The sequence below is a fragment of the Oncorhynchus gorbuscha genome, linkage group LG03 (genome assembly GCF_021184085.1).
Source record: "Oncorhynchus gorbuscha isolate QuinsamMale2020 ecotype Even-year linkage group LG03, OgorEven_v1.0, whole genome shotgun sequence".
Classification (NCBI taxonomy): Eukaryota; Metazoa; Chordata; class Actinopteri; order Salmoniformes; family Salmonidae; genus Oncorhynchus; species Oncorhynchus gorbuscha.
Window position 1 is genome coordinate 42,475,294 of NC_060175.1, and position 22,975 is coordinate 42,498,268.

Below are 22,975 nucleotides of genomic sequence, written 5' to 3' on the forward strand. Positions count from 1 at the left end.
AACCTTGCACAAATGAGACATCAGCCAGTAGATGGCACTGCCTCCCTAACAGAGAACGAGAAGGGTGAAGGAATAACTGTGTTTAAATAGTCTCGACTCAGCAGGTATAAAACAGTGCTGTTGCATACTCCATCAAAGGGCATGACATCACTGTGTTATTAAAGACAAATAGGAGATATGTTCATGTGAGAGAGAGGGGACCTAAATGAAGGAGGACTAGTATAGCATAGAAAGTCATGCATGAAATGCAATGACCAATAATGCTTTCTCCTGTCAACTGTACAGTACACCCACACGTTTCATCTCTCATGCTCAGATTGTACCCACACTTAATGTGGCTCCAGCATTAAATGGATCTACCAGCATGCACTTCTCTGGAAGCCTACAGAGGAAGACTGTTCGTCTGCTAAGCGTAAAAGGGTTCATGGACCCTAGTGTAACCGGGAGATCCAGCTCCATTGCGAGAATCAAGGACATGACATATATTAAATAAGATGAATGCAGTATGTTTTTTTTCTTCTCTCACTCTCTCTCTCTCTCTCTCTCTCTCTCTCTCTCTCTCTCTCTCTCTCTCTCTCTCTCTCTCTCTCTCTCTCTCTCTCTCTCTCTCTCTCTCTCTCTCTCTCTCTCTCTCTCTCTCTCTCTCTCCCTCTCTCTCTCTCTCTCTCTCTCAGGCCTTTGCCTCTCACCCAAGGGCCTATCTCTAATGAGGGTTAAATCTGACATTAGCTCCACCGCTGGACTGCCTGAATAAGGCGGAGGCTGCTCCAACTGCAGGGTCATGCTCTGTGTGTGTGGGGTGGGGGGGACAGGGTTGAGGGGGTGGAGTGTGGGAGTGTAAGTGTAGAGAGGAAGAGAGAAGAAGGGAGGAGGACTGTGAGGGGGAGACCCCTGGGGCCCCTGGGTGCCATACAGCGATTAGCTCTGGCTCTTTAAGGGCCACGGATATAGAAGCATGCAGAAATCCTCTCCGCCTCTGATGATGATCAAAGACATTCCGGTTCATCGACTTGTGTACGATTTTCCCAGGATGGCGGGAGATAGATGTGGGAGACTTTTGAAGGGTGCTTTCCCCTCCCTCACTCCCCAGGAGCAGAGCAGGCAGAGCTGAGCCCCTTGCTTATGTAACTTCCCTTTCTAGGCCTGCAACAGACTGCAGTCTGAACGCCTGACAGAGAGAGAGTTTCGCAGTTCAGGATACAGGATTCAGGATACAGGATATACTGCGATACAGTATATCCTGTACAGGGAGATCTGTGCATAAATAGAGGTGTTTAGAGGAATATGTGAAAGGTACAATATACAGTATATATACAAGTATGTGGACTTTTGTATATGAAATGGGTTTTCATGGCCGAGCAGCAGCACTCAAGCCTAAGATCCCCGTGCACAATGCCAAGCGTCGGCTGAAGTTGTGTAAAGCTCGCCGTCATTGGATCTGGAGCAGTGGAAACTTGTTCTCTGGAGTGATGAATCACGCTTCATCATCTGGCAGTCCAACGGTGTCACGAGTTCGACCGAGGGTGTTTCCCCTTCCCGGGCGGGTGGAGCTCGGCGGTCGTCGTCACCGGCCTATTAGCTGTCACTGATTGTTTTTCCTCCCCCTCCTTGTATGTTTAGTGGTAGCACCTGTTTATGTTAATTAGTTTGTCTTTATTAGTCAGTCGGCCCGCCTGGTTGTTGTGCGCGATTATTTCATTGTAACCTTCGGCTCTGTTGTAAAGGTACGTGTTAGTGCCTGGTCGTGTATTTTTCCATTGTATTTTTTGCTATTAAAAGACGCACAGCATTGAACTCTGTCTCCTGCATTTGACTTCACACCCACGACACCCGGAGCATTACAAACGGAAGAATCTGCGTTCGGCAGATGCCATGAGAACTCTACCTGCCCCAATGCATAGTGCCAACTGTAACGTTTGGTGGAGGAGGAATAATGGTCTGGGTCTGTTTTTCATGGTTTGGGCTAGACCCCTTAGTTCCAGTGAAGGGAAATCTTAATGCTAGAGCATACAATGACATTCTAGACAATTTGGGGATGGCCATTTCATTTTTCAGCATGACAATGCCCACTGTGCACAAAGCAAGGTCCATCGAGAAATGGTTTGTCGAGCCCTTACCTCAACCCCATCGAACACCTTTGGGATGAATTGGAGCGCCGACTGCGAGCCAGGCCTAATCATACAAAATCAGTGCCCAACCTCACTAATGCTCTAGTGGCTGAATGGAAACAAGTCCCTGCAGCTATGTTCTAACATCTAGTGGAAAGCCTTCCCAGAAGAGTGGAGGCTGTTATAGCAGCAAAGGTGGACCAGCTCCATATTAATGCCCATGATTTTGAAATGAGATGTTCAACGAGCAGGGGTCCACATACTTTTGGTCATGCAGTGTACATGTGAAGGGTGGGTTGGTTTGCATAGGGGGTCTCTACAATTGTCATTACTATGCGATCGTATAAGCCAAAGAAGCAACAGTCCCTCGTGTTCACCTACAGCAGACACAGTGACATCACCAAGATTCCATAACATAGTGTGTGGGTGTGTGTGTGAGTGAGTGGTAGTTGATCCACTCTCTCACCTCCTGTCAGTATCAGCACATTGACATCCCTCCCCAGGGATACTGTTGAGGTCACATTGACAGTGATATCACTGTATCACACTAATGCCATGGCAAAAGTAATGTCGCAGCAGTACAGTCACAGTGTTAGTGTTATGTAACACAAGGCAGCGTTAACAAGACTCACCTCCTCTGAGCACCAGCACGTTGACCTCGCTCCCCACCTGCAGGTCTTTGAGGATGTCTACAACCTGGGCGTGGCTTAGTGTCTGGACGTTCTGACGGTTGATCTCCTTGATCACGTCTCCCTTCAGCAGGCCGCGGCACCACTGGGCGTCCAGGATCATCTTCACCTTCTGGCCCAGGGGGCAGTCTGCGATGGCAAACCCAAACCCGCCTGGGCCCTTCACCAGGTGCACACTCACAAGTTCAGGCTGCAACAGGCCTGTTCCCCCCTGCTCAGGACGCCTCCCGTTGGGCAGGGCAGCCACCACGGGCCGTCCGCTGGCGTCGGTCGTGACGTAGTGCAGCTCCTGGGAGGAGCCGTGCAGCACGTCACCCTTCACCAGCAGGGGCTGGCCGTTGATGAGGGGCACGGCCGTCACCACCTCGCCCCCCTGCAGGGGCTGAGAAGGTGGGGGAGGTGGGTCCTCACTGTCTGGCTCCACGTCTGGGGGCAGCAGGTAGCCACGGCACAGCACCATGTCCACATACTGACTCACTGGGATGGACTGGAACATCTGCACCACTTCAGGGTGGGTCTTCCCCAGCACACATGTCCCGTTAATCTCCACGATCACATCGCCTGGCGGGGGGAGACCAGAGAGGGAGGAGAGGAGAGAGAGGAAACTAGCCTTAGTAAACAGTAAACATATAGACTTACCCATGGGAGATGTAATGGTTGTTATGGCAATACAGTTGCTTGTTAGCTAGGTGACTCTCTTGTTTGTAACGGACTGAATTATTTTTCAGATGGATCATCACTATCAGAAAGTCCTCTATTCGACTGTCAAACAGGTGCCACCCCCTCTTCTCCACGTTCCTTCGTCCTCCCATCTCTCCCCCATCCCTTTCATCTCATGTCCTACTTACCTCCCTTCTTCCTGCCACCTCCCTCCTACCCTCCCTCCCTCCTCTGCTCCCTCTCTCCATTGTTCTAACAGACCTCAACTTGCAGTGCTTCCAGGCAGATCATTAGGAGAGAGACGCGTATGTTTCCTTTACATCTCACCCTGACGGCCAGCCCAGAGAACAGCAACCATCGTCAAACAGGAAAGGCATGTTGGTCTCTCAGCTCACACAAGCAAAGCTGCTGAGGATGCAGAGCCCCAGATAGCCTCAAAGCTAAAGGAAGATCAGAGAGTGCAACAGAGATACAGGGCTACACACAGAATCCACCATAACCTGTCCTGCTACAGAATGATCCCCTTGAAAATGAAACTGACAGAATTCTCGCTCTTTCTTTCTATTGCATCTCTTAGGGAAGTGTTAGGGTAAGTGCAGTCCCTCTATAGGGACCAACATGCCTTTCATTAGGTTCACTAGCTGTCTTTTGAGCTGGTGAAAGTGTGTGGCTCTCCACAGCTCAGCGCAGCAGTGTATTACTCACCGGAGGCAATCTTTTTATCGTTGGCGGCAGGACCGTCGCTGAGGACATTCTTCACCTGCAGGAACTCATCATGGCGGTCGCCCCCGATGATGGTGAAGCCAAAGCCCTGGGAGCTCTTCCTCAGAGCAGTGTGGAACATCTCTCCCTGCAGCTGGGATGGGTCTGGGGTGAAGCCTGATGCAACCTGCTCATCTGGAACGTGAATGTGTACGAGTGGGAGAGTTAGAGCAAGTTGCATAGCTAAATAAGGTGTGACAAACAACAACATCGTAACAAAGTAACAACCTCAAGACGTTTCAAATGTTAACAAAAATAGCAACTCTCTCAAGTTAGGTACAATATTATTCACTCCAGTAAAAGCTCTTCGAACATCCTGAAATGCATTTTTGTCAGCAATTAACCACACTGCAACAAGAACTACCTGCATACCTGCAAGGTCAACACGGCAAGCTGCCCTAAACAATAGTCCCGTTGACTAAAACACTGCCCTAAAACATTAACAGACAAAATATTTAATGACAGCTTTAGTAGCTTAGTAATTTGATGTGAATTGTGGAATTCATTAACATGCTGTTGATTCAAACAGTGACATAACACCTCCGAAATTGTTCAGTTAGGCATGAGGCCCTTTCTCATGTTCTCCCAAAAGAGCCAGTGAGACAGAAAAATAGGTTTGTCAGGGGAGCCTTGTATAACTTTAGTAAGGAACAACATGAGGTCATTGGCAGCATAAATATCCCCTCGTACGACCGTGGACACACAGTCCAGTAAATAACAGGCTGTCAGGGTCATACAGCATTAAATTGGCCAGCTGAGCTTTTACCTCGCTGGCTTTACTGTCCTATCAGCACTTTATAGCAGAAGCATACCATCTTTTCTCCCCGCTTCACTGTCTCAGGTACATTCCAGTCCTATATGATAGAGCAAAACAGCCCTGTGGTGACTGTATGGTACTGTATGGCCCATGGAGCAGCTCAGAGCTGAGGGGGATTCAATACAATGTGGATGGAATCTAGCTGCCCTGTTCAATGGATCAAGATAATCTTATTTACATAATCACATGATGAACTCATGGGGATCTTGCTTTTCAAACTGTGACAGTGATAACTAATTTGTCATTTAACATGTGTGCGTGTTTGTGTGTGTGCATGCGTGCGTGTGTATTAGACTCCAGAGATCTCTATGTGATGAAATGCTGACAGCATTTGAAGGCCAGAACAGAGGAACCCAAATCATTCTCAACAGCCATGATGTGTATAATGTTTGGTACAATTCACCACAGACATCAGTCAACATGACCACAGACAGTCTTGTTCATGTGAATGAAAATGAAGCTGCTGGTAGAGGTTAAAAGGGTGGAGATAAATAATAGCTATATAAGGCTGTCAGTGTCAGTCTAGTTGAAATGCAGAGGGATTACTAGGGCTCTAGGCAGGCTGGAGTGGGGAGCCTTGTCAAAACACTGCTTAAAGAGCATCTCATAGGCCTTCAGTTCAAATAAACCAGCAACTAGGGCAGTGCCGATCATGGAGTTTTGTATGACCATAATTGGCCAGCCAAATGGCAGCGTTTCCGTAATAACTGTTCAAATAGCATTTTTTTGTGTGCAAATTTTCTAATCTCTTCCGCTCCTGACTGCATGTGCTAGAATTCTATGTGTGCTGTTGCTGCCTAGACAACAGAAGACTAAAAAAAAAGAGGGGAAAAAAAGTTTCATCACGTTATTAGGAGTCCCATGTTACAGCCAAAACGGATTCAACTGCACATATGCCCGGTCGTCACGTTTTCAGTCAGCGGTACGTTCCACACACACACACACACACACACACACACACACACACACACACACACACACACACACACACACACACACACACACACACACACACACACACACACACACACACACACACACACACACACACACACACACACACACACACACACACAAACAGTTATTTTATTTTTATGACAGTTTTCATTCATAACCGTCGGTTACATGGTTATACAGTATGGTAATTATGCCAGACGTACCAGTAACCATGTCACCTAAACAGCCAGGGTCTGGTCCGATACATAGCTTCAGTTTCAAGTTTTATTGTCACGTGCAAAAATACAGTGAAATGCCTTTATTGCAAACTCTAAACCCAAAAATACAGTAATAGACCAAGGTCAGTAGGTCCAGAAGGTGTAGTACTGCACTGTGGGAATCTGTAGTCCCACATGTTGTTGAAGATGACTGTTGGTAAGGGACCTTTAGGAATTTCTAAAAGGTCAATCCAAGTTGAGGTCTGATGGTCTCCGCTCAGATCCTTGGTAAACACTGCAGACGGGCCTCGATGTTGCATTACTTTCTCTGGGAATCTCTGAGCTTGGAAAACTCTCGGTAGCTTGAGGTACAACTGCCATTGTTTTGGTTACATCATAGTAACCTTCTGACAACCCACAACATGGTGAAATCACAGGGAAGATGGCTGTCTCAGTCCCTCCCCACTAGTAATAGCAAGTTAACTAGTTGAGAGATGTCTTGTTATGCTTGGCACTTATTAAGATGTGCTGTTCCAACAGCTGTCACAGCCGCTCCCCTTCCCTCCTCCTCTCAACCAACCCATTTGTGAACTCCTCAGCAGCAGAACATGAATGTCAAGCTGTACTCCCTGCGCTGTCATGTATTATACATCCATTGTAATGAAAGCATATTTAATTCATATTGTTTATTATGGCAGAAGAGTGGCTTGTCTTACATGCCAACTCTGGCATGAGTATAGAGAACTTGCCTTCCCTTGGACACAGAATAGATCATACATGGCTACTTTTGAACGGCTATTCATGAATGATAACACTTGACATGATAACTCTCCTACAATCATGAGCGAGGTCATGGCTGCTACATTTTCCACCACTGCAAACCAATTCAACATGTAAGAGGTCAATATGCAATCATGGAAGCTCATTGTTGAGTTTAGATATATAACAGCCTTAAGAAAGCTGTACAGAGCTGAAGAAGGAGTGAGGTGAAGACAAAGTGAGGTGACTAATGTTTACCTGGGGAAGGTGGTGCCCCCTGCTGGATAGTGGCAGTAGTCTCCTGGCTCAGCTTCCTCTTAGCCTCCAGGACTGGGTTCTCAAACTGGGTTCTCTGGTTGATGTGACTGAAACAGAAACAATCTATTATGTGATTAAAATTGTAGACACAAATTTACTGACACAGAGACATACAAGATCCCTTGAACCATCTGTGTGGAATTCTGCAGACCACCTGTGTGTGATTCATGATGAAAGCACTGTTATGAATGGTTATAGCATGTCTTAGAATGCACTGGGGTGATATAATATAAGGCACTATACATTCATTCTCAATCCATTAACAATAGGTATTTTTACATAGCTTTCCCATTGTTTCTTCTTTGAGCTGTTGATAGCAAGTCTATACAGATACAAGGGGGTTAGTGTCCTCTTCATGTCTCTGCCTAATGTTTGGACTGTTCAAATCAATCAAATCACATTTTATTGGTCACATACACATATTTAGCAGATGTTATTGCAGGTGTAGCGAAATGCTTGTGTTCCTAGCTCCAACAGTGCAGTAGTATCTAACAATTCACAGCAATACACACATCTAGAAGTTAAAGAATGTAATTAAGAAATATATAACTATTAGGATGAGCAATGTCGGAGTGGAATACAGTATATACATATGACATGAGTAAAACAGTATGTAAACATTATAAAGTGACTAGTGTTCCATTATTAAAGTGACCAGTGATTCCATGTTAGTTGAATAAAACTAGAGATGAACTCCTGACTACTTTTTCTTGTCTTTAACAATGTAAACAGTCTGTCCCGCTGGCATAACAAAGCCATTGTTTTCCACTGAGTTTTGAACTGGAACACCGGCGGGAAAACGTCCCCGTCCATTTGCCTTTGAAACAAACAGTATGGGTTCCTCTCTCTCACACACAGCCTCTACCTAGGAGGGACCCTTATGTAATACCCGTAATAAAACAAAGCAAGCGTTTCATTTCCTTGTCATCAAAATAGCCACCTTTCCCTCTCCTTCCCTCCTTGATAACTCTCACAACCCTCCTCCTATACCTACTGCTGCTATAATGGCTGGGTTTCAGAGATGTCTCGCAAACACTCACCATCATTGCTGTGTTTTCACCTGGGTGAATGTGATGTTACCAACAGAGCTTCTGTTTACCACCCACTGAAAAACCAATACCAATGGCAGAGTGAGCAGACTTACTCTACATAATATGTTCCATACTGTGGGTCCTCTATTTCCTCCCAGCCATACGGAAGCTCTGTGGATACAGGAAGAGATGCATTGTGTTCAACTACTATCACACAAAACATGCAAATGTACAGTACTGCAGGATAACAGGGCATAGTGATGAGAAGAGACCAGCGAGACAAAATGCTTATGCACACATTACAGTTGGGCGATACTGGAGTTTCCAGGTATAAGACGAATAACAAGTTTGCTTTCTTTTCTTCCGACCAGGGAAGTTAAGCATGAGAAAATGGGCATGAAAAAAGCCCCCGTTGACATTTTGCAGTTTTCGCAGGCAGCCTGGCTGGAATGGCTGCTGTACTGTACATCAAACCCTGGTGAGCACATGAAGCCCACAAAAAAATGCTCTTCACGCAAGAGAGAGCTTTGGAGTTGCTTTTCAGAGGCAGCACACCAACTAGCATTCTGCCTGCCTTTAAAAATCCATTAGAAACAACCGGCCAGGGTCCTGTGTCTCCCTCGTACCCCCCACTCTCTCCCTACACTGAGCCCACATCACAGCCACACACCCTAGGAATGGACGGGTAAACGAGTGGGCACTCCTGGTACTTGTGGCATTCAAGTGACGCAAACAAGCTGAAGAGTCATCATACATAGAGTTCCTTCAGAAAGTATTCAAACCCCTTGACTTATTCCACCTTTTTTAGTGTTAAAGCCTGAATATATTTTTTCTCTCACCCATCTACAAACAATACCCCATAATGACAAAGTGAAAACATGCTTTTAGAATTATTTTCAAACGTATTTCAAATGAAATACAGAAATGTCAAATTTACATACAGTTTACATACACCTTAGCCAAATACATTTAAACTAAACTAAAATACTGTTAAACACAATTATTGCATAGAGTGAGTCCATGCAACTTATTATGTGACTTGTTCGGTAAAGTTGTACTTCTGAACGTATATAGGCTTGCCATAATGAAGCAGTTGAATACTTATTGACTCACAACATTTCTGCTTTTAATTTTTTAATGAAATATAATAAAATTAAAATAAACATAATTCCACTTTGACATCATGGGGTATTTTGTGTAGGTCAGTGACAAGAAAATCCTAATTTAATCAATTTCAAATTCGGGCTGTAACACAACAAAATGTGCAAAAAGAGGGTTGTGAATACTTTCTGAGGGCATTGTATAAGTAGCACACATTACCCTGAGCTGGAGGCATTTATTAAGGAACATGCCATCATGTCAGAGGATGCAGACAATCTTGTCTGTATAGAAACGCAGTCATTTATATTTGATGAGCTGTCCGTATATGTGAAATAATGCACAGTATGCTGTAAGGCAGGGGCTGGGGGGCATAACCATGTGTAAAACTGCATGTGTGTACTAGTACGGTAGTAAAAGTAGCAGTAGTAGTAGTGGTAGCTGTAAGAGCTTTATGTACGCATGTACTGTGTGTTCCACTAAGGTCCTGAATGAAGCCTTACCTCCATCCTCACACTTCTCCGGGGGCTTGGCTTTCTTGGCTAGGCGGGGGTCCAGCCAGGTGGTGGTCTTGCTGTTGTGACTGTGAAGGGCAGATAAGAGAAACATTCAAAAAACCCGAGCCAGCTACTGACACTGGTATTTGCATCAGTGGAAAGATAGACAGTCATGTACCCACCAACAAAGCTACACAAGTTACAAATAACTTCTTGACCAAGTAATTCATCCTGCTTTGTATTCAAATGAGGGAAAAACCGAAACACAGTATTCATTATGACATGTGGTGACTTCAGACAAGATCAGCTGGAAGCCTGTTCTCAAACAACTCAAGGGCCTCTGGGAGAGCTATATATACTCAATCATTCCTAAAACACAGTATTGATTGGTCAGGAAAACTGCTGACGTTTTCTTGAAGAGAAACCACCAAGTAAATGAGCTCAGAGTAGAAACACTTTTGCAACAATTATGTAGGCTAGGGCTGTCAGTTTTGGAGTAAACATTGAGTCAATATGAGTGGATTTTAAAGAGACCCACACCAGTCCAGGCCTTGGCTTGTTTAACTAACTAACTTAAATCCACTGTCTGTTCGACATGGCTGATGTAACACATGTGCTGTGTGCTTCACTAATCTAACCAACAATTGTATGATACTTTGCACAATGCTGATCAGATACTGTATAGCCATTTATTGCATAACCTGTAACGTAACATTCAACATTCAGTCCAGAGCAGAAGTGTCTTATGTCATTAAAAAACCATTACCTACATTTCTGTCATTTATTGAATTATTTAGCATGAAACTCTATTAAGCATAAACTCAGCATTTTTTGGGCGGAGCCTTGAACTCTCTGTATCTACAGTGTAGCAGAGTTTAAACAACCAGGACTCAGTCGACTCAAGGATGTCTCTTTGTCCTGTCCCTGAGTGGATATACGGGTGCTGTTGCAGTACTCACTCTATGAAGTAGACCATGCCCGTCTCGGTGTAGGCCATTTCCCAGTTGAGAGGAAGTGGTTCCAGGCTGTCGTCGCGTGGCAGAGAGCTCCACGTACGGAAGTCCATTGCACTGCTGGACTGGGTGTAGCTGGGCACCGCCTTCCTCCATGATGCCCCCTCTTTATGCTCTGAAAGAGAGAGAGTGCGAGAGAAACAGCAGAAGGTTAGTCCTGCATGGACACCTCAAGCCTCATCCTGTTCTCCCAGCTGCAGCGGGATGAAGGAGGGTTTGATATCGGTAAAGGATTTGCATGCAAGAGATTGTGTGTTCTGTTCACCAAGGCACTGTTTTGCATTTGCACGTAAGTGTAAGCGTGTTTATGCATATGTGTGTACACCCCCTGGGTTTCAATGATATACTGTAGCAACTGAGGATTCACAGTAAAAAGGACATTTTAGCTTGAGGCTATTTGGTACAATAATACTGTCTTTATAGTTATTTCTATACTTTTTATTTATTCATTGAATGAGAACTGCAATAAAAGCATCACAATCAACATGAGCATAGACAACAAAGGGTCTCCAGGGTACAAAAAGCTGCCAAATGAAACTTATATCCAAGGGTCTTCTAATTGAAGGACTGTTTTTGTGTAATGCTAACCTCTGCACAAGCATATGATACAATGAGGCTCAACACAAAACAGCTTCTTCTAGTGTATACCACAGAGCTGATACAGGCAGCCCATGAGCATGTCAAGGTTGTGCATGTGCTTCTGTATTTGAGTAAATAGTTAACACACTACTACATCCATGGGATTTGCTGGTATTTCCAACATATTGTTTATTTACTTGTTAGCTTCAAGGATGGGGAAGAACTGGCAAATGAGTCTGACGTCAACCGCTTATGCTAATCTGACTTCATCCACGCATGTACATGCGCACACACACAAACACACACAAACACACACACACACAGGATCTGCGGATGTTCTGACTGGCCTCATGTAAATACCATGCACCACAGCCAGCCTTGAGGAGAGCTGAGGTCATCAGAGACAGTTCACAGAAGGGTGAGAGCCTGAGAGCCCACACCACACTGACTGCACTAGACACATACAGGAAGTCAGGCAGGGATCAGGGTTTGTCTTCAACACATAGACCAGGGAAGTTCAGTCAGTCATGGTTTTGGCCATTGCACTCACTTTTTCCATAAACCTTCTGACCTGTTCATAATTGTTTCCATATATGGTTGGTTTGGAATGAAAAGTTCAGAACAACCCCAACATGACTGCAGTACAGCATAAATGTGATGTATTTTACATGAAAAGACTTGTAAGCCATTTCTGTTGGAATCAGGCTATCCTTGGGCACATCAAAGACAGCCCAGATCCTTTGAGAGAGGAGTCCTGATTGATCACACACATGGAGTCTCTTGTCTTAGGGTAAGACGACTGCTGCCTTCCAAGGTGACCTGCACTACAGTAGAAGGTGTTACTGATACTGGATGTGCTTTAGGCATGGCTTTGGTGTGGGAAGTGTCTGGCTATATAGACAGAGCATGGTTGGATAGCACAAACAGACAGATAGCACAAACTGGGAATAATGGGGAAGGTGATCACAGCTCCTAGATCATAGGTCAATATGTATAGTATAGAGCAGAATTATGTTATAGAGTAGAAATATGATATAGTCCATAGTCATAATAATGTACATCTAAAAGTAGAAAGATATTTGAAAAAGGACTAAGAGATGTACAAAAGGGGACTATCCTGAGCAAAGAGAGAAAGGGAAGGAGAGGGGTTTGAGTGTGAGATGTACTGACCTGGGAGGCCATTGGACAGAGGTGGCCTCTCATCATCGTCCTCCTCCTCAGGGACCACACTGTCCTTCCTGTCCATTTTGCTGACGGAGGTGGTCCGTTTACGCTGGACCTCGTTGTCATAGTCCTCATCAAACAGCACCTGATCCACCAGGTCAGGCTGCACCAGGGTGGGCTCTGCTGGGGGCTTGGGGGTCCCATAGTAGTTACCTGGAGATAGAGGGGGAGGGAGGGGAGGATGAGAGAGGGGGGAAGGAGGGGTCAGATAGAGAGATGAGTGTCTAACAAGTTCCCTTTTCTAAGCCATCCCTGTAGCTACTATGCAGCCCTGGTAAGACATGGGCAGTTATTGTGCATTGAGGCCATCTGAACAAGAACTGGTAAAGTAATGGGACCACAATCTTGTAAACACGGTCCTACATTTCAATCGTGTTGAAGGCTTAACTGAATGAACAACAGCGGCAAAATGCAATATGAAAGTTTATTCAAATTGTTTAGGGAGTGGCCTCATCTCCGAAGTAAGATCCGCAGGAGCCAGATGCTTTGATGGCAGGTAGCTCTATGGGCGGCAGCTGGCATGGAAACCCCCCAGCTGGAAGAAAGGAGTTCCAATGACGGGGCTTAGCTGGTGGTGGTGGGGAGGTGAAGGGTTGTCAGTACATTTTGCTGTAACACAGCATGTAAGAGAACATGGATAAGTTCAGAAATGAAATGTGATAACAGGTTAAACAGCAAGCGTGAGAAATGTGTATTATTGGGCTGTGCTCATAGGCTATAAGGTAAGTAGGTGAATGACATTCCGCAAGTGGCTAATAGAAAAGAGAAGGAGAGGAGAGGCTAATGATGATACGTTTGTAAACACTATCACATACATTCCCACTATGCCCATAGAATAGTAAACGATGTGAATTATATTATGCTTACTGTACGAAGTTAACGCGAGCTAACCATTCAGACAAGCCTTACTGATTGACCCATCGTAAACTACATGTGACCATTATAGACTCCTCCATTATACATGAGCGTGCCATGAACAGTGTGATATGTTTAACGGGAGAACATTTCATCCTGGCTGTGCCCCCCCCAATTAACAATCTCTGCAAAGTGTTTTTCTCCTGGTGAATAAAAACCTTGTGATACTGCCTATAAATAGTCAGTGAAGATAACAGTATCGTATAGGAGCTTAACTTTGTTAAATCATTGGCTAATTTAGCTCATAGGGTGATCAATCTCTGACTAGCGGTTGAACACTGGCTAACTACATTTATGCACAGAAAACATAATTATTCAACCTTCATTACGATAATGAATTATGTACATACTGATTCGATACTGATTCGAGATGCCCAAAATGTTTATGTTTATTTGTTTGCTAAGCAGTTCCCAGATCTAAATCTGTTCATGGGAGCATTATGGAATTATGTTTTGGCAATTTTTAATTTTAAGGTCAAACATTTACTGTATGATTAGACAGAGTCTATTCATAATTCATAAGCAGCTTAATTAAAGAACCGGGGAAAGATGCCACTGGGAAATATGGATTTTTAGCAAATGTATTACTCTCTATAAACTTGATCTCCTTTTCATTTAAACTGTGCTTGTTCTCATCTAACAAACCTTTGATCTCCACCTATTACAATTTAAACATTACAAATAGGTCTGTTATAGAAGAAATGCTCAAAAGACAGCTTTTTCTCTTTCTCTTTTTTCTCTAATATTTTTGAGGGAGACACTTTTGTAAAACAAAATCACTGGGCAAGCCGCAATGCCCATCTGAGAACGGGGGTGGAGAGTCACAAAGTCAAATGTATTCATACATGATATTAAACAGATATATACATTTAAGATTTTATTAACATGGACCATCAAGCAATTTGAATCTCTTATTCTCTATTTTAGGACACTTGGCGGTATCAGAAACAAATGCGTAAAATATTTTGATTAATCTTTAGAATCTGACCTTACTGTCATTATCTTGCCATTACTGCCATTATCTTATTCCCATTGAAAGGTAGAGCACATTATATGGAAAATCAGGTAATGAAAAATTTCAGTCTGAAGGAAGTATGCGTGATTGAAATCAATTAGAAAAGTATTGGAAAGTTCAGGAAAACATTAGGGATGATAATCAAGCAATCTTATCAGATAACATTTATTTGTCACATGCTTCGTAAACAACAGGTGTAGACTTAACTTACTTACGGATCCTTTTCCAACAATGTAGAGTTAAAGATAAAGATAAATGAATTAAAAAATATATATAGTACCAGTTAAAAGTTTGGACACACCTACTCATTCAAGTATTTGTCTTTATTTTTACTATTTTCTACATTGTAGAATAATAGTTGTCACGACCGTCGTAAGAACATTCGGACCAAAGTGCAGCATGAAATCGGTTCAACAGTTTTTTATTATAAGTGAAAAAACAATAAAGAATAAATTATATGTGAGGCTATGGAGTGCTCAAAGGCAACTACACATAAACAAGAACCCACAAAACACAGTGGGGAAATGGCTGCCTAAATATGATCCCCAATCAGAGACAACGATAAACAGCTGCCTCTGATTGGGAACCATACCAGGCCAACACAGAAATAAAACAACCTAAATTACCCACCCAAGTCACACACTGACCTAACCAACATAGAGAATAAAAGGCTCTCTATGGTCAGGGCGTGACAATAGGGAAGACAACAAAACTATGAAATAACACATATGGAATCATGTAGTAGCCAAAAAGTATCCACACTTTGCCTCTATGACAGCTCTGCACACTTTTGGCATTCTCTCAACCAGCTTCATGAGGTAGTCACCTGGAATGCATTTCAATTAACAGATGTGCCTTGTTAAAAGTTAATTTGTGGAATGTATTTCCTTCTTAATGAGCTTGAGCCAATCAGTTGTGTTGTGACAAGGTAGGGGTGGTGTACAGAAGATAGCCCTACTTGGTAAAAGACCAAGTCCATATTATGGCAAGAACAGCTCAAATAAGTAAAGAGAAATCAAATTCCATCATTACTTTAAGACATGAAGGTCAGTCAAGGCGGAAAAGTTCAAGAACTTTTGAAAGTTTCTTCAAGTGCAGTCGCAAAAACCATCAAGCTTTATAATGAATCTGGCTCTCATGAGGACCGCCAAAGGAAAGGAAGACCCAGAGTTACCTCTGCTGCAGAGGATAAGTTCATTAGAGTTAACTGCACCTTTGCAGCCCAAATAATGCTTCACAGACTTCAAGTAACAGACACATCTCAACATCAACTGCGTGAATCAGGCCTTTATGGTCGAATTGCTGCAAAGAAACAACTACTAAAGGACACCAATAAGAAAAGAGACTTGCTTGGACCAAGAAACACAAGTAATGAACATTAGACTGGTGGAAATCTATCCCTTGGTCTGATGAATCCAAATTTGAGATTTTTGCTTCCAACCGCTGTGTCTTTGTGAGACACAGAGTAGGTGAACGTATGATCTCCACATGTGTGGTATCCACCGTGAAGCATGGAGGAGGAGTGATGGTGTGGGGATACTTTTCTGGTGACACTGTCAGTGATTTATTTAGAATTCAAGGCACAATTAACCAGCATGGCTAGCACAGCATTCTGCAGTGATATGCCATCCCATCTTGTTTGTCTATAGTGGGACTATCATTTGTTTTTCAACAAGACAATGAACCAAAACACACCTCCAGGCTGTGTAAGGGCTACTTGACCAAGAAGCAGAAAGATGGAGTGCTGCATCAGATGACCTGGCCTCCACAATCACCCGACCTTAACCCAATTGAGATAGTTTGGGATTTGTTAGACCACAGAGTGAAGGAAAAGCAGCCAACGAGTGCTCAGATAATGCCAAGAGTGTGCAAAGGTGTCATCAAGGCAACGGGTGGCTACTTTGAAGAATCTCAAATATGAAATATATTTTGATTTGTTTAACCCTTTTTTGGTTATTACAGGATTCCATATGTTGTTTCATCGTTTTGATGTTTTCACTATTATTCTACAATGTAGAAAATAGTACAAATAACGAAAAACACTTGAATGAGTAGGTGTGTCCAAACTTTTGACTGGTAATCTATTTAAACACGTACAGTTGAAGTCGGAAGTTTACATACACTTAGGTTGGAGTCATTAAAACGTGTTTTTCAACCACTCCACAAATGTATTGTTAACAAACTATAGTTTTGGCAAGTCGGTTAGGACATCTACTTTCTGCATGATTTCAAGTCAATTTTCCAACAATTGTTTACAGACAGATTATTTCACTTATAATTCACTGTATCACAATTCGAGTGGGTTAGAAGTTTACATGCACAAACTTGACTGTGCCTTTAAACAGCTTGGAAAATTCCAGAAAATGATGTTATTCTGTCTCCTAGAGATTAACATACTTTGGCGCGAAAAGTGCAAATCAATCCCAGAACAACAGCAAAGGACCTTGTGAAGATGCTGGAGGAAACAGGTACAAAAGTATCTATATCCACAGTAAAACAAGTCATATATCGACATAACCTGGATGGCTGCTCAGCAAGGAAGAAGCCACTGCTCCAAAATCACCATAAAAAAGCCAGACTACGGTTTGCAACTGCACATGGGGACAAAGATTGTACTTTTTGGAGAAAGGTCCTCTTGTATGATGAAACAAAAATAGAACAGTTTGGCTATAATGACCATCGTTACGTTTGGAGGAAAAACGGGGAGGCTTGCAAGCTGAAGAACACCAATCACGACTGGTTGGGATACAGCCTGGAATTGAACCAGGGTCTGTAGTGTCATCTTTCTAGCACTGAGATGCAGTGCCTTAGACCGCTGCGCCACTCAGGAGCCCCTTCTATTTTCATAACAGATAAAAATTCAGTATATAGCCTATACATAATATTCTGTCTATATGAACACATTTATTTTAGTCCATATAAAGAACTGCTATGCATGAGTTAATGAAAAGTATCAAACAGACACATTGTTCCACATTCTCGAATAAAAACCAAATAAACCGAAACAGGCAATAGTTGGAGGGGCTCATTCGCCACTGAACCTGTCTGTCTCGACAGACATGTGTGATTGGTTCTTCCCCTGATTAGTGATTCTGAGTAAATCCCAATGTGACACATCTCACTCCTATTTATTATCAGGGAACCGGGGTTACGATAGTAATCCTAAATTGTATGGTATTAATGCTCCTGTGCTCATCTCCCTCACAGCAGTTTGTCAGAGATGGCTTCATTAACCCTGGTGGCACAGCGATAGCAGGGAGAGATTGGGGGCCACTTAGCTAATAGTCATCTGTCTCCTGCCACCCTGACATTCATCAGCCAGATGCTATAGCATACGTATTAATTACAAACATATCTCTCGGCCCCTGGTAAATGTGCGTCAGGCAAGTGAGGGTGTGTGAAAGTGACAAGTCAGAGGAGATTTCTGCTATTATTTGTCATATTAAACTGCTTTATAAGCTGACAAGGAGAGGGGGTGGTTTGTTTGACATAAACATTGCAAATGTCATGTTGATGAGCTTCATCTTCTGAGTGGAACAGCGGTCTAAGCCACTGCATTTCAGTGCTAGGCATCACTACAGGCCCTGGTTCAATCCTGGGCCGTATCACAACAGGCCATGATCGATCGGGTGTCCCATAGGGCAGTGCACAATTGGCCCAGCGTCGTCCGGGTTAGGGGAGGGTTTGCCTGGGGTAGAAATCTGTTCTTAAAATAAAACAAATACAAATATACACTAATAGACATGGACAGACTTCAATGTATACAGTACTTTACACTGATGTATTCCTTGCTAAATGCACCAAGGCAAAGCACAGGAGTCAGAAACAACCACAGTACATACTAGGCATCAGTCCACTGATTTCATGTACTCAACCCACTAAATTCATATACTCAACCCACTAGAGAATTTAGTGCATTTAGCAAGGCATACATCAGTGTAAAGTACTGTATACATTGAAGTCTGTCCAGGGTTTCCCAACTGGCGGCCAGCCAAGTTCTGAGCTAAACAATTATAATATGTTTTTATTTTTACATTTTTATTGTTGGACATAAAAGACTGTAAAAACACCAGCAAATCAGCTCTAAGTGATTTTAATTTTGGAGATTTGTTCCAAAGTATTCACAAGCATAATAGAGAGATATACACAAAGTGTACGAAACATTAAAAACACCTCCTCTTTCCATGACATAGACTGACCAGGTGAATCCAGGTGAAAGTTATGATCCCTTATTGATGTCACTTCATAAATACACTTCAATCAGTGTAGATGAAGGGGAGGACACAGCTTAAAGGAGACAATTGAGACATGGATTGTGTATGTTGTGCCATTCAGAGGGTGAATGGGCAAGACAAACAATTTAAGTGCCTTTGAATGGGGGTATGGTAGGTAGTAGGTGCCAGGCGCACCGGTTTGTGTCAAAGAACTGCAATGCTGCTGAGGTTTTCACGCTCAACAGTTTCACATGTGTACCCAAAGGACATACAGCCAACTTGACACAACGGTGGGAAGCATTGAGGTCAACATGGGCCAGCATCCCTGTGGAATACTTTCGACACCTTGTAGAGTCCATGCCCTGACGAATTGAGGGCAAAAGGGGGTGGAGCAACTCAATATTAGGCAGGTGTTCTTAATATTTTGTGCACTCAGTGTATGCGATCGTATGCAAAAGTAAGTAAATATAAAATGATTATGTCTAGTATTATACCTGTTTGGGCTTCTTGCAGTCAATTCGCAATCTACAAATTACTTGCAATTTTGCTCCGGCCCCCTGACAATCCACTCAAGATATAATCATCCCACTGCTCCAGGCCCATTTGTTCTCATAGAATAATGAGTGGGATTCCCTGCCCAAAATACATTTGAGAATCATTTGAATTAGACAGACTTTCCCATTTCCTAGTAACAGTAATGTCAGCAGCGCCAAACTATGTGCGTTGTTAATTTCTGGGCAGCTGTCCTTGTGCTGTGCCGCCTGACCAGACCTGAACCACACAGAAGAGCAGAGCCGGAGTGAGGGCTGAGCCCAGACAGACTCCCTCTCAGAGCCTGGCACAGATGGCTGTGTCATGAAACCTGGGACCCTGTGGGTCACCCTGGCACGAACTGCATCCCGGCAGCACCGCCTGGGAAAGGGGAGAGGCCTCCGCTCACTGGGCAGGGCAGGTCTGGCACGACACTGGGTGGGCCTGTGTGGTCTGTGTGGCGGTGGGGGGTTAACAGGGCCAGGGATGACAGGAAGTAAGGGAAGAGAGAGAGGATAATAGTGCTAGTACTCTGACTGTCTGGCACAGCAGTACAAATCAGCCAGAGAGCAGGGATGCAAGCTATAGCAGCTAATGGCTAATGGGCTATTCGAAACACCATTAAGATTAGCTAAGGATCACATTGAAGAGTAATATGGTTACAACATACTCTAAAAGTCAGTTGGGCTCGTCAAATGTATGGGCACTAAAAATTAGGACATAAAATAAACTAGAGGGCTCGAATACAGCAGGCTACTCCAGCAGAACTGGGTCGTGTTCATTTTTCACACACTCACTCAGTATACTCTTTATGGCAAAAGAGGATACAGTTCAAGCACATATAAATATAAAAAATCCCATTCCACTATCAAATGACCTCCACAGCTGTCCAGAGTTTACTCATAGTGCAGGGAGACCACAGCTCCGTGCCAGTAGGGCAGTTCCCAATTAAGATTGAAAGATGTCTGCAGAAAGAATGGGGTATCAGCTATGACATGGCCCCTTGAGTTTGAAAAATCTATTTTGGTTATCAAATCAAATCAAATCAAATTTATTTATATAGCCCTTCGTACATCAGCTGATATCTCAAAGTGCTGTACAGAAACCCAGCCTAAAACCCCAAACAGCAAACAATGCAGGTGTAAAAGCACGGTGGCTAGGAAAAACTCCCTAGAAAGGCCAAAACCTAGGAAGAAACCTAGAGAGGAACCGGGCTATGTGGGGTGGCCAGTCCTCTTCTGGCTGTGCCGGGTAGAGATTATAACAGAACATGACCAAGATGTTCAAATGTTCATAAATGACCAGCATGGTCAAATAATAATAAGGCAGAACAGTTGAAACTGGAGCAGCAGCACAGTCAGGTGGACTGGGGACAGCAAGGAGCCATCATGTCAGGTAGTCCTGGGGCACGGTCCTAGGGCTCAGGTCCTCCGAGAGAGAGAAAGAAAGAGAGAATTAGAGAGAGCATATGTGGGGTGGCCAGTCCTCTTCTGGCTGTGCCGGGTGGAGATTATAACAGAACGTGGCCAAGATGTTCAAATGTTCATAAATGACCAGCATGGTTGAATAATAGTAAGGCAGAACAGTTGAAACTGGAGCAGGAGCATGGCCAGGTGGACTGGGGACAGCAAGGAGTCCTCATGTCAGGTAGTCCTGGGACATGGTCCTAGGGCCCAGGCCAGTTGAAACTGGAGCAGCAGCATGGCCAGGTGGACTGGGGACAGCAAGGAGTCATCATGTCAGGTAGTCCTGGGGCATGTCAGGTAGTCCTGGGGCATGGTTATTGAGCTACAGTAACCAAAGCAGTACAGGGCAGTACACTACAGCACAGCAGCGTAGAGTAGGGTAGAGTACAGTTCAGTACAGTGAAGTTAAGTACAGTAAATTACAGTTCAGTACAGTAGTATATTGTACTGTACTTTAATGTGCTCTACTCACTGTATAGTAAGGTGCTATCCAAACTTGTGAAACATATGTCTATGATAGGTTCAGATTTGGTCCAGTCTGGTCTGTCTGTGGACGTTAACACTAAGGCCAGGGTGGACTGACCCAATTTCAACTACTTTTTCATGTCCATGGATGTCCGGTGTCGGTAGGTGCTCAGTGGGAGATGATGCTGTTCAAAGTAAAAGGAAGGAGAGGGGGCTCATGGGTAGGTGTCAGTAAGAGCTGGGAGAGGTGACATTAACTGGAGAGTGAGAACGAGAGGCAGAGTGAGAGAGAGGGAGAGGTTGTCCAGACTCAGACGGTTGTTAACACTCTTGGTTTGACCACCAGATAACAGAAAGTGAAAGAAAACAGTAACCAGCTGAACATAACAGTATGCTAGAGGGAGGCAGGACAGTAGCAGGCGACCCAACTGTGGTTTGTGGCTGCTATCATTTCCCATTATAGCATATTCATTTGCAGTGATTCCGTTATCAATTTGGTAACAAAACAAAATTGATATCAGTAAAATCACTATAACCAATTGGTAGGTCTGTTACTTCTGTAAGATTTCATCATCCTCCCTCCTCATGAGGATATGTGGGACTTTGTTAACCTCTTGAACCTATGGGGGCGCTGTGTCATTATTGGATAAAAAGACGTGCCCGTTTTAAGCTCAATATTTTGTCACGAAAAGATGCTCGACTATGCATGGAATTGACAGCCTTGGAAAGACACAACTCTGACGTCTCCAAAACTGCAAAGATATTATCTGTGCGTGCCCCAGAACTAATGCAACAGGCGAAACCAAGATGATGTTTCATACAGGAAATGCCCCGGATTCTGAAGGCGCTGTGTTCCAATGTCTCCTTATATGGCTGTGAATGCGCCAGGAATGAGCCTGCACTTTCTGTATATTCCCCGAGGTGTCTGCAGCATTGTGACGTATTTGTAGGCATATCATTGGAAGATTGACCATAAGAGACTACATTTACCTGGTGTCCCGCCCGGTGTCCTTTGTGCGTAATCTGTAAATCCATGCGCGTTCCATTTCTTCAGAATTGAAAGTAAACTGCCACAATGGATTTTATCGTCGATAGATATGTGAAAAACACCTTGAGGATTGATTCTAAACATCGTTTGCCATGTTTCTGTCGATATTATGGAGTTAATTTGGAAAAAAGTTTGCGTTTTAATGACTAATGACTAATGATTTATTTATTTTTTTCCTTACCCAAACGCAATGAACAAAACGGAGCGATTAGTCGACACAAATAATATTTTTTGTAAAAACGGAACATTTGCTATCTAACAGAGTCTCCTCATTGAAAACATCTGAAGTTCTTCAAAGGTAAATGATTTTATTTGAATGCTTTTATGGTTTTTGTGGAAAATGTTGCATGCTGAATGCTAATGCTAAATGGTACGTTAGCCATCAATACTGTTACACAAATGCTTGTTTTGCAATGGTTGAGAAGCATATTTTGAAAATCTGAGATGACAGTGTTGTTAACAAAAGGCTAAGCTTGAGAGCAAATAGATTAATTTCATTTCATTTGCGATTTTCATGAATAGTTAACGTTGTGTTATGCTAATGAGCTTGCTGATAGATTTACACAATCCTGGATACAGGGTTTTTTTCGTAGCTAAACGTGACGCAGAAAA

General features: G+C 43.5%; 1 protein-coding gene across 8 annotated transcripts in view; it reads right to left on the bottom strand.

Annotated features, from left to right (window-relative positions):
• The window catches only part of LOC124031401 (membrane-associated guanylate kinase, WW and PDZ domain-containing protein 3-like), a 155,175-nt gene that overhangs the window by 13,378 nt on the left and 118,822 nt on the right, over positions 1–22,975 (bottom strand). For all 8 annotated transcript variants that reach the window (XM_046342600.1, XM_046342595.1, XM_046342599.1 and 5 more), the window contains exons 4-10: positions 12,656–12,862; positions 10,853–11,021; positions 9,900–9,979; positions 8,412–8,469; positions 7,208–7,314; positions 4,163–4,354; positions 2,741–3,358 (exon numbers count right to left, since the gene is read on the bottom strand). In XM_046342600.1, coding sequence (XP_046198556.1) covers positions 2,741–3,358; positions 4,163–4,354; positions 7,208–7,314; positions 8,412–8,469; positions 9,900–9,979; positions 10,853–11,021; positions 12,656–12,862 — 1,431 coding nt within the window. The remainder of the gene's footprint in view (positions 1–2,740; positions 3,359–4,162; positions 4,355–7,207; positions 7,315–8,411; positions 8,470–9,899; positions 9,980–10,852; positions 11,022–12,655; positions 12,863–22,975) is intronic.